General features: G+C 36.7%; 3 protein-coding genes across 3 annotated transcripts; 2 read left to right on the forward strand and 1 right to left on the reverse strand.

Annotated features, from left to right (window-relative positions):
• The first annotated feature begins 1,030 nt into the window (after nt 1-1,030).
• On the forward strand, nt 1,031-8,829 carry Vha55 (V-type proton ATPase subunit Vha55). The gene is made up of 10 exons (XM_076130590.1): nt 1,031-1,199; nt 3,553-3,671; nt 4,118-4,247; nt 4,672-4,803; nt 5,161-5,285; nt 5,634-5,864; nt 6,225-6,327; nt 6,823-6,977; nt 7,357-7,494; nt 7,838-8,829. The coding sequence occupies exons 1-10, from the start codon at nt 1,121-1,123 to the stop codon at nt 8,102-8,104; spliced, it is 1,479 nt and encodes a 492-aa protein (XP_075986705.1). The 5' UTR covers nt 1,031-1,120; the 3' UTR covers nt 8,105-8,829.
• Nucleotides 8,830-8,897: 68 nt separating this feature from the next.
• On the reverse strand, nt 8,898-14,856 carry Pp2A-29B (Protein phosphatase PP2A regulatory subunit A). Its single transcript, XM_076130589.1, has 6 exons — nt 14,474-14,856; nt 13,009-13,243; nt 11,376-11,562; nt 10,737-10,891; nt 10,195-10,312; nt 8,898-10,059 (listed from the first exon to the last, which is right to left on the reverse strand). Exons 1-6 carry the CDS (start codon nt 14,697-14,699, stop codon nt 9,208-9,210), a joined length of 1,773 nt encoding a protein of 590 aa, XP_075986704.1. The 5' UTR covers nt 14,700-14,856; the 3' UTR covers nt 8,898-9,207.
• Nucleotides 14,857-15,587: 731 nt separating this feature from the next.
• LOC142983650 (uncharacterized) lies at nt 15,588-16,883 on the forward strand. Its single transcript, XM_076130632.1, has 2 exons — nt 15,588-15,886; nt 16,465-16,883. Exons 1-2 carry the CDS (start codon nt 15,727-15,729, stop codon nt 16,872-16,874), a joined length of 570 nt encoding a protein of 189 aa, XP_075986747.1. The 5' UTR covers nt 15,588-15,726; the 3' UTR covers nt 16,875-16,883.
• The last annotated feature ends 763 nt before the right edge of the window (nt 16,884-17,646 follow it).

The following is a 17,646-nucleotide window of genomic DNA, read 5'->3' on the forward strand; positions in this document are numbered from 1 at the left end:
TTATCAATAAGAAATGTATTATAAGAATGCGTTCAAACTTCTTTATTAACAGATTTTTATGAAATTAATAAAATAACTCTTGAAAATGAGCATCTTTTCCATAGTACGGGACACGACAAGACGTGAGTTACAGTAGTAGTGGTAAATCCATAGACAAAGAAGAATAATTTAAAGGTAATCAATTGATCAAATTGCCATGTAACAAAACGCTCCCTTTGATTTTGGTAAACTATTAGCATTGCGACTATTTATAACGAATTGATTAAATGAAATCAATTGTATGTCAATACTCCTTTTGGTAGACTATATGACACTAACGGAGAAACTTTATACAAGTTCAAACTATAAACATATTTCATTCATACATATAAAAAACTAGCTGACCCGCGCAACTGCGCTTGCGTCAGAAGAAAGAATGGGTCAAAATTTTCCCCGGTTTTCTAACATTTTTTACTGGTACTCTGCTCCTTTTGGCCGTAGCGTGATGATATATAGCCTATAGCCTTCCTCTATAAGTGGACTATCTAACACTGAAAGATTTTTTCAAATCGGTCCAGTAGTTCCTGAGATTAGCGCGTTCAAACAAACAAACAAACAATCAATCAAACAAACAAACAAACTCTTCAGCTTTATAATATTAGTATAGATGAAAGTCGTTCTCCCTTGTGACGCAAAACGTAGGTGAGGCCGTGATAAGTTCAATCAGCTTCTTTCGTTCAGTCCCCTACCATATAATTTCTTGTCTTAGTTAGTCCTGTTATTAGCAATTGGTATGCATTTGGACATCATTTATAGTATAAGCACTTACGGCAACAGAACCCATTAAATGCCGTTCATATAAGAATATCTATAGCAACGTATGGTACTTGAGTTGTAAGACCTATCTATTTCAAAATAAAGGTAATTGAACAAGATTTGACAAAAATCTGGGGAAAATATAACAATAACAATCGATTTTCAGGGGAAATAATTTTACCATAGAGCAATTTTTGCCTTGTGATAGGTCACGTGACGGCACGTGAAGCAACATAGACAATATACCCATTCGTCAGTTTTCGGGCGAAGAGGCAGCGCAGTTTGCTGTTTTATTGAGTGGACTGCCAAAAGTGAAAACTGAAAAATGTCGCTAACGCAGGCTCAAGCCACCAGGGAACATGTCCTGGCAGTCAACAGGGACTTCATATCCCAGCCCCGTCTCAGTAAGTACCCGATAATTTGTTCATCTATTTCGGCTAACGTCATACCTACGTCTTGTCAATGAAAATATCGATTTTGCTTTGAGTTTCCATGTTACGCCTATTGGTTGCCGTTTTGCAACCCTTATTTACAATAACAAGGGGTGATATGACGTTATTTTGTTGAATAGGGCGTTTATTAGCGAAAATTTGGTCCTCATTGAGGCAATTAAGTTAGTGTCCCGAGGACCGATTTCATAGATTGGAGAGTCTTTACGACCTAGATAATACATGTATAGGCTATAATTTAGTACGTATAAACTATATTGGTAGCGGAATACCGTGATTTCTTAACAGAAATCTATAATCTTGTATGCTTGGTACTTAGTTTGTGTCACCTGATCACTGCCTTTCTTTTATGTAATGTGAGAAATACGTGACAATAACCCTTTATTCGTAGTAAACTACGTAACTAGGCTTCTGTACTCTTCATACTGCACTAAATACACAAGATTTGCCTTAAAATTTCCAATAGGAACTATGATGGTGGTCATTAAAATCTCCATTGACAGTTCAGTTCCTTTTATGAATGTTTTTTTTTATTCCTGGGTCCTATTAATCTCTATACAGCCAAGAGAGTCAATTAGACTATGAGAATGACAAAGAGTTTTGTCCAGAAAGAGTAAAGCTATCCTTTATTGTTTCTATGAAGATTGTGACATCACATTATATCATGATAACTGCTAAGTACTTAATATTATAGCATAGATTTTATTAGATAATAGGTATAAACATTAAAAACCAATAAGTAAAATGGTAGAGACCTTAAAACCACACCTTGTTCCTAAGAGGGTAGGCAGTGACACTTCCTGTATTGACACATCTTTTATCCCAGTTTAAACTGTTTATGGAAATCTCCCAGTCAACATTGATTCACCCAGTATTCAAATTATTTCCAAAATCTATTGTAAAGAACATGTTCTAGACTTTGGTGAATTCCAAAGAGTCATGTGATTTTCTTGCAATTTTTATTGTAAGACTTTTTTATGATAGTAACTTGTGATATAACTATTCTATATATTTATTCTTCTATGTTTTAACAACAACTAGTGCTCATACATGTATTTCTACAAGACTTTCAGACATTATACATACAGAAACATAGGTAAAAAAGGTGTATTGTATAACCTTGCTAAATTGGTTATAATTATGTATAACTCTATGAATACCAGCTTTAAACATTACAATAATATATTGGTGTAAATGTAGCAAGAATATAATCTTAATTTTTTAGTGTGACAACATTGTAGGTCACTAAACAACAATCAGCTGTTTTCTATTGCTCAATGGAAGCATAGTGAAATTGTCTATGATCAATCAGCCTCAATCTACCTCACACTGAAGTGAGGTCAATTAAGATAAGATAAAAATATAGCTGTTTAGACATTTTATTATAACCATAAGATTTTATAGAATGATTTTTAGGTCTTTTTAGTTCTGTTTTATGAGTATGCATAGAAAATGATGGTATAAAAGTGTTGCTAGCTTCATTATTTTCACACTTACCCAAAGTTCAAATTATTCTTTACTTTATCAAAATACTAAGTAACTTGAAACCCAATAGGATTCTAATAAGTCTAAGAATAACAATATAACTGCAATTTGAAGAAAGATATCTAGTTTATTTCTAATAACTACCATATTTTTTATTCTTTGAAATCATATAATCTAGATTTAAAGTTACAAACTAGCCATCAGTCTTTGTATGTCAGTCATATTCATGATAATAGATAAGACATTTTGTTTCCATGCTATATTGATAACAAGAGGCCAGCTTAGGAACTGAAAAAATAGAATTTTATAAAGTGAAATTTTTGTTGGTCAAATTGTGGTGTAAAAATGTGTATATAAAAGTGAATTCACAGAATTAATGCTGTTCACAAAATAATGTCAATAACAATAATTACTGAAGTTTCTGATATTTAATATGTTCTTAGTAATATAAGTCAACCAGTAAGAGATATATCACACCTATAGGTACAAATAATTATATAGCTGAATGTCTATGAATGAATGAATGAATGACATATAGTCACATGACATTAGTTTTATCCTTTTATCATGTACCTCTTTAGTTATATAGTAAAATTTTCTATCACTAAAGGCTTAAGCTCTTTCTCTCTCTTCCATGCTATTAATTCCATACAGTAGTAGAGTCAGCCTTCCTGATCTTTCTCCTCCACTTCGCTCTCTCCTCCACTTCGCTCTCTCCTCAATATTAGGCAGTACTTAAGCTACTTTGTTAAAATCAATACATTTTTTTCATAATAAAAGTGTTATGTATTTAGTTGTCTAAATTATTACGTTTTCCGTGCAGCATACAAGACCGTGTCGGGTGTAAACGGTCCCCTGGTCATCTTGGACGAGGTCAAGTTCCCCAAGTTCTCTGAGATTGTACAGCTCAGACTTGCTGATGGCACCCTCCGCTCCGGTCAGGTAAATACACATCGCATTATAACTTATTTTATAAAGTACAGCAAAGCAGGTTTTGGATATGACAGTCAATTAAGCCAATAGTTACAAAGTAGACAAAAGCAACCTTATTTCGACTACACCTTATGTACAATTATAATAATAGTATATAAAAAGAAAGAGAATAGCTAAAATTCATTTACCAGGAAATCAAGAGTAGAGTACACCCTAAACACATTGTCTTAAGTCATGTTTCAGCATTTGTGACGAAAGAGCCTGGATCTATTTAACGAAACCCAAACATTTGAAGAAATTCCCTGTATTATAAACCAAATTTCGGTACATAGTTTTCCTACAATCACTATTGATCAGGATGTTTGGCTCCAGCTGCTTTTGGCTATCAGCCAAACTTAGACTTAAGATTAATTTTCCAAAAATTCAGTATTGTAAATTGTTTCTGTGTGGTCCAGGTGCTCGAGGTCAGTGGCTCCAAGGCCGTCGTCCAGGTATTCGAGGGTACATCGGGTATCGACGCCAAAAACACTCTCTGTGAGTTCACCGGCGATATCCTGCGTACACCAGTATCCGAAGACATGTTGGGTAAGTCCATATTTCAGATAAGAACTTGATACGCGAAAAAAAATTTATATAATCTCGGAATAAACAAATAAATCTAGGAAAAATCACGACAGAAATGCATAAGATATAGTTTAAGCTAAAGTTAACTGCATTAAGGCACATTATCGTAAATGCAAAACAGACTCTGCTCTTGTCTTTCTTTGTCTGCTGATATATTGTCATTTAAAGAGTAAACCTTAGACTTCGAGATAATCGCAGTTTTAAATAACTAAAGACATGAATTCATGGTCAACAAAATGAGATCATATGAAAAAATTTACACGTTTTTATTACGTCACATCTTTTATCACTATATTAGCAAATATGGCAGTCTATTCATGTTTTCTATAGCTGTATAACAACTTAAACAACTGAGATGACTCCACAATATAATATTGTTGTTCAGGACGTGTGTTCAACGGCTCCGGAAAGCCCATCGACAAGGGACCCCCAATCTTGGCTGAGGACTTCTTGGACATCCAGGGTCAGCCCATCAACCCCTGGTCCCGTATCTACCCCGAGGAGATGATCCAGACTGGTAAGGACACTGATTAAGTTGACTTTTTCTTTGACGAAGTTACGAATATCGTAGTTGACAGGCCTGTAAAGTTAGGGGTTTAATAATGATAAATTTCTATGAAATGCAATTTCAAAATTTTGTATAGAACTAAAGCATAGTTTTGTATTTAGAGTTTTTAAAAATAGATATAATAAGCTGAGTATGTAGTGTTTGATAGTAATAATTTTCTTTACTTCAAGTTTATACTATGTGCGTAAAAACTTCAGCTTTCTTCAGTGATAAAAAAAATCGTGATAGGATACCATCAAGGTTAATTTATCAATCATTTTAACAAATATTTGAATGGGAAGCTTAACATGTTATTGTTTAACTCAGGTATCTCCGCTATCGACGTGATGAACTCCATCGCCCGTGGTCAGAAGATCCCCATCTTCTCCGCCGCTGGTCTGCCCCACAACGAAATTGCCGCCCAGATCTGTAGACAGGCCGGTCTTGTCAAGGTACGCATAAACTCTTACTGATTTATAACATGCTTAATATACTATTAAACAGTGTAGATGGCCACAAGACTATATGCAAAAGTTGCATTAAAACTATGTCTACCTAATTGTCGTCAAAAAAGTATATAATTGTTTTGCATAAAAAATACTTTAACTCATAGTTTTCGATTACTATTCTTCTGTAACTTTTTACTGTTGTTAAAACAGAAATATAAATATATAAACCAAATTAAAAAATAGGACTTGCATTGTTTATAAGGAAATGTGAGTCATAGAGTGTATTTCATACAATTCTATCTACATTTTCGGGTACAACAACGGTGATTTACAATGGCCATTTCTCCCCAGATCCCCGGCAAGTCAGTCCTGGACGACCACGAGGACAACTTCGCCATCGTGTTCGCCGCTATGGGTGTGAACATGGAGACCGCTCGGTTCTTCAAGCAGGACTTCGAAGAGAACGGCTCCATGGAGAACGTGTGCCTGTTCTTGAACTTGGCCAACGATCCTACCATTGAGAGAATTATCACTCCCCGTCTTGCTCTTACTGCTGCTGAGTTCTTGGCCTACCAGTGCGAGGTAAGGCGACAATTTTACTAAAGTCATTGTGGGATGTTTTGCTTCCTATATTTTGAAGTAAAGTTATGGGATGTTTCGCTTTTAAATGTTATGTTTATAAGGTTAAAATAACAAAGAAAGTCATTAAGTTCTTTAGTGACCTAAACCTAATTTTTAACTTATTCATAACTGTTAGTAATTACTAGCACACACAATTAAGTTTATCGTCAAGTTTAGATTTGAGCTGAAAAGGAAGCAAAATTACATCAAACCTTTTTTAACGTCTGTCTACAAGACTTCAGTAACATGATTTTTGGTTTTATACTAAATGCGCAATGTAAAAAGTAATTCTTAGTTAATAAATGTGTGTTTTCCCAACAGAAACACGTGTTGGTCATCCTGACTGACATGTCCTCATACGCCGAGGCTCTGCGTGAGGTGTCCGCCGCCCGTGAGGAGGTGCCCGGACGTCGTGGTTTCCCAGGTAAATACACCCTACTATCGTATCGCGTAGTGGTAACACATCATGATTAACCGATTCGTTGCGACTTGCGTTTTCGTAAACTTCTAGCTGTGGCGGCCAACAAATATTTCGTGACACGCCTGTCGGGCCAACCGCCATAGAAGTTGATGACTCAATTTGAGCGAGTTATATGATATTTAAAAAAGACACGCCTCTCGTGTCATACGCCATATATAAAAGAATTGAATGGCACGCCTGTCGTGCCATCCGCAACGAATCGGTTAATTAAGGTGAAAGAGTTGTAACCAGATTCGTCGCCTAAAAATGTTGTAGTGATTGCCAAAAGTAAAAAGAAAAGACCTATCGGTCACGGAATATTAAGTCATAGTTTTTTATTGTGCAGTTTACAATCAAATTCTTATTAAGTTTCAATGACACTAGTAACCAAGTTGAGTCGCCAAAATCTTTTTTATTACTAAGACTCAATTGAACTGATAATAATTTGTTGTTGTTCAGGTTACATGTACACGGATTTGGCCACAATCTACGAGCGTGCCGGACGTGTGGAGGGCAGGAACGGCTCCATCACGCAGATCCCCATTCTTACTATGCCTAACGACGACATCACTCACCCTATTCCCGATTTGACTGGTTATATTACTGAGGGACAGGTAAATATCACACACTTACATAAATTAATACTGAGACGTCGCACAATTTAAAGTTACGCTTGAATCTTACGATCTTGTTTTTTAAAGCATCTATAGTTTTTGCTGATTTTGACATCATAGCTACAGCACTAATAAATCGACCGTTTTTCAAGGCGTCGTTTGATCGAGAACCGATAATCAAGATCGTTCTTAGCTATGTTTTGAAGATCTGAAGGCCTTTGATAATAGTTCATTCACTACTAAACAAAAGATCACACTAACTAAAAAATTGAAAAATCACGACAGCCACTTTTTAGTTGCTATAAAGTTCTTAAACAAAGAAAAAATGCGGAATTATCATTAAAATTATAAACTAATGATTACTGTTGTTTCTGCCTAGATCTACGTAGACCGTCAGCTCCACAACAGACAGATCTACCCTCCAGTCAACGTGCTGCCATCTCTGTCACGTTTGATGAAGTCCGCCATCGGCGAGGGCATGACCCGCAAGGACCACTCTGACGTCTCCAACCAGCTGGTGAATATCACTTACTTTTATCTCTTTCATTACAAATAAGTAGAGTATTTCAGTGTTATTAGACATAGGGAATTAAAAATTCAGATATGTTTGAAAACTAATTGTTTTGTGTACCTAGAGATGTCGACTGAAAGCGACTGCAACATTGTGGTGTTGAGTTAGAAACGCGCGTCCGTTATTCTGTATATTTATGCAAGACTTAGAAAATCCTACTCATAAAGAACACTCGCCCGTCATTTCGCATTACCATCTAACTGGATCATTAGCGTGATGTAATAGAGCTTACTTTAGTATCATAAGATTATTAGGATAAAGATTGCTAACAGTATCGTTTGTTTCCCAGTACGCGTGCTACGCCATCGGTAAGGACGTGCAGGCCATGAAGGCCGTGGTGGGAGAGGAGGCGCTGACGCCCGACGACTTGCTCTACCTCGAGTTCCTCACCAAGTTCGAGAAGAACTTCATCTCGCAGGGCAACTACGAGAACCGCACAGTGTTCGAGTCCCTCGACATCGGCTGGCAGCTGCTGCGTATCTTCCCCAAGGAGATGCTGAAGCGTATCCCCGCCTCCATCCTCGCCGAGTTCTACCCCCGAGACTCGCGCCACTAAGACGCTCGCGCCCTCTGTGGTCCTCGCTCTAACACGCCGACACAACTGGCACAGAGATTATTTATTACACGAGGTGACTATGAACAACCGTCGAATATCTCCGAGTCGGAAAAGACACCTATTTAAAAATAAAAATGACGATTTCGACGTAATCTTTCTTCACAAGTTAGAACGACCACAATATCTTGTAAGATAAAATACTGTTTAATAGTAAGTTGTTAATAGTTTATTATAATGTGTATTACATACATGTATTATGATCATGTGCAAAATTATATAAACGAAGTTATATCTACGTAAGTTACAGTCTTTAGCTGAACCGTCTGTGTATATAATTTCCCGTTAATATCCTAGAATGTACTGAGCGGTTAAATTATTATATTTTTGAATAGATGCCATTTTTTTTGCTTTTATTTTTGGTGCTTCGGACACGATATTTAAACTAAAAACGTTATTTTTGTGTGCACAAATTGTTGACATGTGTTCAAATTATATGTAATAATCATAATCTGTTGTAAATCAATATAATGTTACTATGTGATATCGCTTGAACTTCAGTTTGTGTGACATATATTTGTGTAAATACAGCAATAGCCCAGTAACAAAGGTGTTACATTCCAAAATTGTGTTGTCCTTGTTCACTACGAAGCTAGATTCTGTATTCAGCGATTAAGTGAATTAGGATACTGTTGTTTTCAATGGAAATAAAACTATAGAAAGTTAAATTATTCTTTCATTTATGTAATTACCACATTAAATACCTTATTAGTGAATAAAATAAAACAACACTGAATGTAATTTATTAACGTTTATTTGTATAACTCAGAATGCTATGTACATGTTCCGTGTAGCATGTAGACAAAGATTTCGACTGGAATGAAGGCATTATTTCTACAAATAGATACATGATCCCTGAGAAACATCAATTTCACCGGTAGAATAAATACTAGTTAAAGAATACTCCAGCTTATAACTATTTATCGTGCTTTATAACTATAATTTATAAAAAAATGTTTTAAATCGCATTTCTGGCTTCGACTCCCCGTTGAGTACGGCACTGGAATTTCGCTACAACAATGCAATTAATATGGCCTATAAGTAAGTTAACCAGCTATGCCGGCGATGGCTTCAGACGCGAAGTACTTGACGTCAACATCAGGATCTACATTGAGTTTCTCAAGCACAGGTTTCACTTGCGGCTGAATAACCGCGGGGTCAAGGAATGGCGCCATTTTCTGCAGAGTTTTGGCAACATTGAACCTTACGTTGGCAACATTGTCATCAGCCATAGACAGTACAGTGGGGAGGAGCACTCTGGTCGTGATATCTTTGCCGCAAACTTCAGAGAGTACATTGATACAGAAGAGATAAGTCATACGGTGCAGGTAGTTTTGTTCGCGAGACATAGCTAGTACTTTGGGAATGACGTTTGTTTCGGCCCACTGTGATCCGTATTGCTCGACTAACTTCTTGAGGTTAAGAGTAGCGGCTTCTCTGATAGCGTACACGTGGTCGATGAGCCAGGACATGCAGAGACCGGTGAGTTTTTCATCGAAGAACTCCTGTCCGAGTTGTCCGGCGAGAAGGGGCATGTGTTCGATGATGGCGAGACGTACGCGCCACTTGGTGTCTTCGGCTAACTCCACGATGGCTGGGAGGAGGGACTGGACGAGTTGCTGGATGCCGATCACTTCGTTAACGCACTCTAGGTTTGAGATGATGTTAAGCCTGACTTCAGGGCACTCGTCTTTCAGTTGTGTAAGGAACAGCGGCAAGAGATGTTCGATGGTGTTCTGTCTGCCCACGATGGGGCTCAGGCCCATGATGACGGAGGCGAGGGCGGACTTGACGTGTTGGTTGGCGTCGCAGACCAGGTCCTTGATCTGAGGCAGGATCATTGTCATTATGATGTGCTCCTGGTGGGCCTTGTCCAAGTTCATGCAGAAGTCTTTCACCTGAAATGTTTAATTCAAAAAGTTTAGTAAGCTTTTATTTAAAGGCCGTTATCGGGTTCGATGCATAAATAACGTCGGTAAGACGGCTAGAATATTATCGTTTACAGTGTTTGAAAGTGATGATCTGGTTGTTACCTTGCCAGCGGCAGCAGCGCGGACCTCCGCCTCAGGATCCTTCAGGAGGGCCTGGAAGATCTGCGCCAGGTCCGAGCGAGCTAGCTCGGGACCGACGGCTTGTTGCAGCTCAACGAATCTACACAGAATAATAATAGATTAATATCAACGGTTCACAAAACATTCCTGTTTTACCTATGCATAGTAAGCGGTTCATTTTGCAGTTTCGAAGTAGTTTAAATTGCACGAAAACGTCTGAAATAGCTCAACAACTTAATCGACAATACCTATCTGAACAAAATACCAACGTGCTTCCTGAAGCAGAGAGACATTCATTTTGAATATCTTCAGAGTATCATCACTACAAAGACTGCTAACCCGCTGATCATTTACTGGGGAGCACAACTATACTCTGTCCATTATATTATCAGTCTATAGTATGGACAGAGTAGCCATACAAAGTAGGATTAAAGATTATAAACTTGAACTACCTCCACAATATTTTGTTGGCCTTAATATGTTAGTACTAAAGTGATGTGATGTAGTGTCGTGTGTATACTAACTTGTCGGCCACCATGTAGCGCACGCGCCAGGAGGTGTCGCCGGCGCGGGCGCGCACGGTGGGCATGACGAGCTGCTCCATGTCCTCGGGCGGCAGCAGCGCCGCCACGGCCGCGCACGCCTCGGCCGCCAGCAGGCGGACCGAGTCTTGCTCGTCCTGGGAGACAAAACATTGTTCATTATACAGAAAAAATGTTAATGAAAGTAATGATGTTTGTAAGAAGGGCAAAGGGTTATTCTTTGGTCTCTGCCTATGGTATAATCATGTGATTTTAAATACAAAATAAATGTAAGAAAACAGATGCCAAAGCGCTTCAATATTTAAAATGTAGACTTTGCCCTAATGTATTTTGTAAACATGTGTGTTAGAAGTAATATACATTTATAGAAAAAAAATATTGTTTTGTAATCTTATGTTCCTTAAAGTTCTTCAAAACTGTTTTTGAAAGAATGAAACGTCTTTCACATAAATTTAAGCAGCATGATGCATTTAAGACCTAACTAGTCTACCCTCAAGAAAAAGATCCATAAACAGTATTTCACTATTGGGCACCCATTTCCTCTCAACACTAATGGATTCTTGATTCTAAAACATTATCAGAGCTACATATACAAACAGATAAATCTAAACCATCACTCACCTTAGCCAAGAACACGAACATAGGAATGAGGTCGCTCTTGACGTACTCCACCTCGACGACCCTGGCGAACTCTCCCAGCTTGTAGGCGGCGGCGCGGCGCACCATGGGCGTGTCGTCCTGGCACAGCGAGCGGAAGTGCTGGCGAAGCTCCGCCTTTACCGGGGCCGATACACGCGGGTAACATACGCTGGAATATCAAGATCATTTGTTAAATCAAGTCAATATTTCAGTTTTTTTGTAGACGTAAATCTTTTTATTGCTTATGTGTCTGATACTTAGGTACAAACAGTTCACATACAACTATGTTTGCATCATTTTGATATACAAGCTCCTGTCAACCACTCCGTCCTGGTAAATATATTATCCAGGGTAAATATTATTCAATATTACCTACAAAAATAATTATCCAATGTCTTGATTCATGTTATTAACTATCTGTCTACCAAATGTCATCGAAATCTGTGCAGTTGCTTATGTGTGAAAGTGTAAGAAGCAATCACACATCCTCCTCACTAAATATCACATTTGTAATATCAGTGAGATGGATTGTGTGTAAATTGAAACAAATTGTAGCCACCATTCACTTTCAGTTTCCTGAAATGTGAATGTTCTGCATGACTAGTTAAATATTTAGAATAGGAAAATTGTGATATCAATCAACTTCATAGAGTGATTAATGTTTTTGATTACTAATAGCAATTAGTATATGCAAGCATTACTTGTATAGATCAGAGAAGGATTTAAAAATGTGAACATTAGTGACAATAGACAAATGAACCATACATTACAATGTTTGTTATCTATATGCAGCTATAATAGCTTAAGGTTCACATAACTAAACTCAGGTCACTACGAACTGCATCGTCATTGTTTTCATAACTCTCACTCTCTTCTACATGTGTTATGAAAATTAATAAATGATTTAATGCAGTTTTTTTTTAATTTTATGGATCTACTTTTAATCACATTTTTTGACACATTTGTAGAGTTGGTAGTTCAATTAGCTGTTCATGACATAGTAGTACAGTCTGTATAATCCCCCAGAATTAAGGCATGTTTGTAAAGTACATGTTTGCAATACAGCCTTGAGTCAAATAAAGCAAATAGCATTATGAAAGCTTATGAATAGTTTATGTAAAATAAGTAAGTAGGTAGTATTATAATGTAGAGACATGCATACTGCATAGATGAAACTGATAACTAAAAGGTCAAATGTAGTACTTTGACTATTTAGCAAGTAAGAAAACATTGTGAAAGAAGCCATAAGCCTGTTTCTTACACAATTTTATATGACTGGTGTTTATTTTTTTGAATCAAGGACACCTAAAAGATCTTTCTTCCATATGTAAATAAATACCTTCAAAATTATTTTGAGTGAGTAAGACTATATAGTGAGATTATATTATAAAAAATAAAAGCTGTCTAAGTCACAATATTTTACAATAAGTTATTATCAATGTTAGAAGAGTCAATTTATACTAAAATTCAAAGTCATCCATTAAAGGCTGCCTAGCCAACTAAGCCTTCTTGGATTACTATGTATAACTAGAGAAGACACTTTAATATCATTCTTATAAACACATCTTCAACTCATAAAGTCTGTGGCAAATCTTGATTGCCAAATTTTTCTTACCTGAACAAGCCACATGCTGAAGCCCTGGATGTGAACCAGTCACCACCAGCAAGACGCTGTACTAGCGGTACAAAGTGCTGCTCCAAGGCTTGTGGAGTGTGATGAGCAGCTACAGCTCTGAGTGACGCAACAGCCTTGTCACGGACTACAGTCTCTTCAACAGTGGCCAGAGAGTCCAGGGGTGGGAGCAGGCAGTGGGCATACTCACCACCACCAACCAGGTTGATGAAGTTACCTGAAAGTTTTATTTAATGTTTAGACAGTGTGAAAGATCTGTTGTCATTATAGGGAAATACCAAGAAAACATGTAGCTAAATAAAGAAGTGAAGCCTATATTTTCATGATTCCCTTAAAATATTACACTATCAAATCTAAAACCCTATAAATTCTATTATTTTGCTCTATGTATGGGGGTCTCATTCTCTCACATTATATCACCTAATTTACTATGCATGATACAATTATGATTCAATATATTCAGGAGTCAGAAACTCATTCTTATTTATGGCACTTATATGGCACATGTAAAATTTAACAAAACTAAAAGTTTTCTAGTAAAATCAGTTGATGTAATAAATGATGTTGTAAGCATAGTTACAGTAAGTGAATATAAGGTATATACCCAAACTGTTAGTAGTATTCCACAATTAGATAATTTCATAGCATTTTGCAACATTTTATTATTTTCCTCATTATGTTGCAATCACCAGAATATTACTCAATACAAAAAAAAAACATAATTTGAACACAATAGTTCATACCTATCACCATAAATATAAAAAATAACCATGTCTGCCTATCTGTGACGCTTTCACAGCAAAAACTGCTAAGCTTCTGTTCATTTTAGTGTATATGTTTCCTATAATGGACAGATACTATCATCTACATGCCAATTACTGTTAAAAAAGGAATCTATTAGCTGCACCTAACCGCTATGAAAGGGTTATTAAAAACAGTTATTGCAAAAGTTCTTGGTGTATGTTTCAAGTGAATTGAGTAAACATAGTTTTGCACTGATATATTTGTATTATGTTTATCACAATACTGGCCTTGCTTGCATGAAAATATCATGTCTATATACATATTATTGATACTACCAATGTATGTAATGCAATGAAAAATATAGTAAGGTTCAAGTTTTTTACAATCAGCAAATAAAAGTAATATTTATGCATCATTATCCAAGGAATAAGCTCTCAAAGTTGTTTTATAAGTGTGTAGGTACCCAGATAACAGTATTTACAAGAAAACAATAAAATGTCTCGGAAATGTCATCGTGTAAACTAGTTTATCTACGAATAAAAGCATAATCCTCCATTTTTCGACTTTACAAAGATTTTAGCCACAAAACTGGCATGTAAACTTTTGATCTTAGCTCAATTGGGTGGCAAATAACTAAACTAGCATGATTTTCTAGCAGAAATGGGTATTCTAACCATATTTTCAACTTTTACGATGTACTCACCAAGTTGTTCGGCGAGGGCGAGCAAAACCTCATCTTCGTCGTAAATGGTCTCCGTTAGGAATGGAATCAGCTCAGACCGGGTCCTCTCCACACCGAGGGCCAACGCGATGGTCGATAACTTCTTGATAGAATTCAAACGAAGCTGTACATCCTCATTTTTCAGTTCGTCTATGAGCACCGCAATAGGATACAGTGACTCATCCGTTCCCGAGTCGCTCGCTGCCATTTCAATGTTTGTTACGCTGCTTTGATCTTAAATTTCACACACTAAATATGTTTTACAAACTGAATTTTAGTAAAATTACGTTATTATCATAAAAACGAACGCTATTGAACTCAAATGCAGCAAAATGGCAGCTTGTATTTTATTTTTAATTTTCGACTTCCTCCATCTTGTTATTTTGAGGCATGGGAAATGTCTCTTTCTGCCAATGTGAAATAGAATTTTAAAAAAGTTTTTTTTTGTTAGTAGGTAAATAATATTGAACTATTTTTTAAAAAACGTTTTGAAAAACATTATGTCCATATTTAATTGTATACATATAGATATCATTATCCATTTCAACGAAAATACTAGTAACGCCATCTATTGAGAAAAGTGACTACTAGTGCCATTCTTATATTCTTCTTACGTTTTAGAAAATTCTAGAGTTAAATTCAGTTTAATTCTTACGAAACAAATACAATTCCTGTTTCAAACACTAAAGTGTGTAAAATTTACGAATAGAGTGTGAATCAAATTGCATTCTATTTTAGCATTTAACATTTTTGGTATTTCCCAACGAAAACCTCGAAACGAAAACTGTACGATTCTTATAAAGGTTTTATCCTAGGTTTCCTTTGATCGTAGGTATAATTTTGACATAGGTTTTTACACTTTTACCACTCTCAAAAAGTTAGAGCGAGGATAGCAATCCACATGTAGGTACCTATGTACCTAAGGAAGTATGCTGGGTGGTTCATGGTATGTAAGTCATCCGGATGCTTCTCAAGTATAATTTCATTTCAAACTTATCTAACTCTTTGTATTAATGGTACCTCTTTGGGCCATACAACCTTATCATTTCGATAGAACTTTTCTTGTCCAAAGAGATTTATTGCCACACTGATTTCAACTTTTTCAAATCTGTTTTCAGTTTGACAGCGATTTTCTTTTTTTGTAAAGGGCAATGACATTTTGTATAGCAAGTTTATTGATACATTTTTAGATATTTTCTTTTACAATATTTTTTATATAAGTAGAGTGAAGTCCTATGGGACAAGATGATAATGTTAACACGTCATTGGCGCACATCATTCTGTGCTGCATGGCTGGGAAGGGGGTCAGTGGCGCAACGGGCAAAAGCTTTACCCACCCGGGAATGCACGCGAATTTCTTCATTCACGGAATCCTGGGCTTCTTGCACTACCAAAGTAAGTAGCAGGAGTATTAATTTACCCACCAGAATTCTGAATTAAGGACTGTGGAGGTATAAAGTTGAAATACTTATTGTAAGTTGAGGTTGGAAGCTTGGCTCCATAGAATCGGGAGTTCCTAGTTCAAAACAATATGGCGCCGTGTTACATATTCGCTTTAAGTAAATAATCAGCAACCGTTCTGTGTTAAAATAGAACTTATATTTCTTTCTTGTGAAGGGCAAGCCTTACTACAAAACTTAAGCCTGTTTTAAAGTGGAAACCTATTTCAGCTACCCTAGCCCTGAGCTGTACTACATATTAGTATATCAAAAATATGGAAAAGGGTCATAGGAGTCTAATTTCAATATATTATGTAGCCTCAGGATCTATAAAGACATGCGATGACAAAAAAAACTTTGAATTATATATTTTAGTCCAAATAATAACAACTGAAATATTTGATTCCCTAATTTTTTTGTCTTACGAATCTACCTCTTATTTATTGTCTCATAGGTCATGTTAAAAAAAACTGACGTTCTTGACAGGTATTGTATGAAAAATCTTTCTCGAACAATCGAATATTTTTGTTACAGGCGGCACATTCAACAACGACTTCACATCAGCCTACCAGCTCAGTCGGAAAGCGTCTAAATATCTCGCGTTACCTTGTCTAATGGCGGACCTGTACAAAGGGGACCAGGCTCTTTGCTCCGCGCATTTACTATCAGGAGTGATCCCTTTCGCCCTTGCTCTGGCTGGCCAAGACAATCCACATTTAGGTCATCTAATGGTCGCTTGCAATGTCATCTCTCTATGCTACTACTCCCATAAGAATAGCAATGAGTGGGGATGGTACACAGCGGCTGGCGCTGTCATGTCATATTTCATAACCTGGCAGATCCCGGCGAAGATATTTTACCCCCTGACTTTGTCTATAATGGAGTATTGTGCGTATAGGGTGTTTAATTCACAGGCTGACGCCGCCGCGGCTGTTCGCCGCTGATAAATAAATGACTGATGTTATACAGCTTGTTTCATTACATTATTAAAAAGAAAGAAACTCCGCCATTATTTTTTTAGTAAGCCATTTGGAGTGCAAGTGGTGAAATATAGGAGCACCGGCAGTGGCGTACCTACGGTATGGCAAGGCGGTGTGATGCAACCGGAATGATAATTGTTCAATAATTGAATATTAATTGAATAACATCAAATAATTGTTTTTTTGTCTTTTAGTTAGGGTGCAAAAACAGGGCCCTATAGTTTATTTTTTTTGCACCAGTGCCCCGGCCTATCTAGCTATTCCACTAAGAACAGTCGTCGCTTTACTTACTTACCTATGTCTTTTGTGTGTATTTTTTATCTTTAGGGCATCGGCTTGTTGCTATATCAAATTAAACTTACAAAGTTAAATGGTGAAGATCATGGCGTGTAGTCGATACACCTTCCAACGAGCTCATGTCTATACAATTTTACCAATTCAAATTATATTTTACAAACAGTAAGTAGTAATGAATATAATCGCGGGAAAGGACATGGAATCCCTTTTTAATAAGACTTTCATATTCAAGTATTATCTGACGGGAAATATAAAGCAATACATACTTATGTATCTTAAATAAACAAGTTAAGAAAGGTACAGACAGCACGTACAACTTGATGAAAATATTACACCTGGTGCTTTCATGTCAGTCCTCTCGAGGATTTACATGAGAAAGTAATTTCATCGTAATCTTCACATTATATACGGTGTCTACGCATTCCGATATACCTGTTAC

The sequence above is a fragment of the Anticarsia gemmatalis genome, chromosome 24 (assembly GCF_050436995.1).
Source record: "Anticarsia gemmatalis isolate Benzon Research Colony breed Stoneville strain chromosome 24, ilAntGemm2 primary, whole genome shotgun sequence".
Lineage (NCBI taxonomy): Eukaryota > Metazoa > Arthropoda > Insecta > Lepidoptera > Erebidae > Anticarsia > Anticarsia gemmatalis.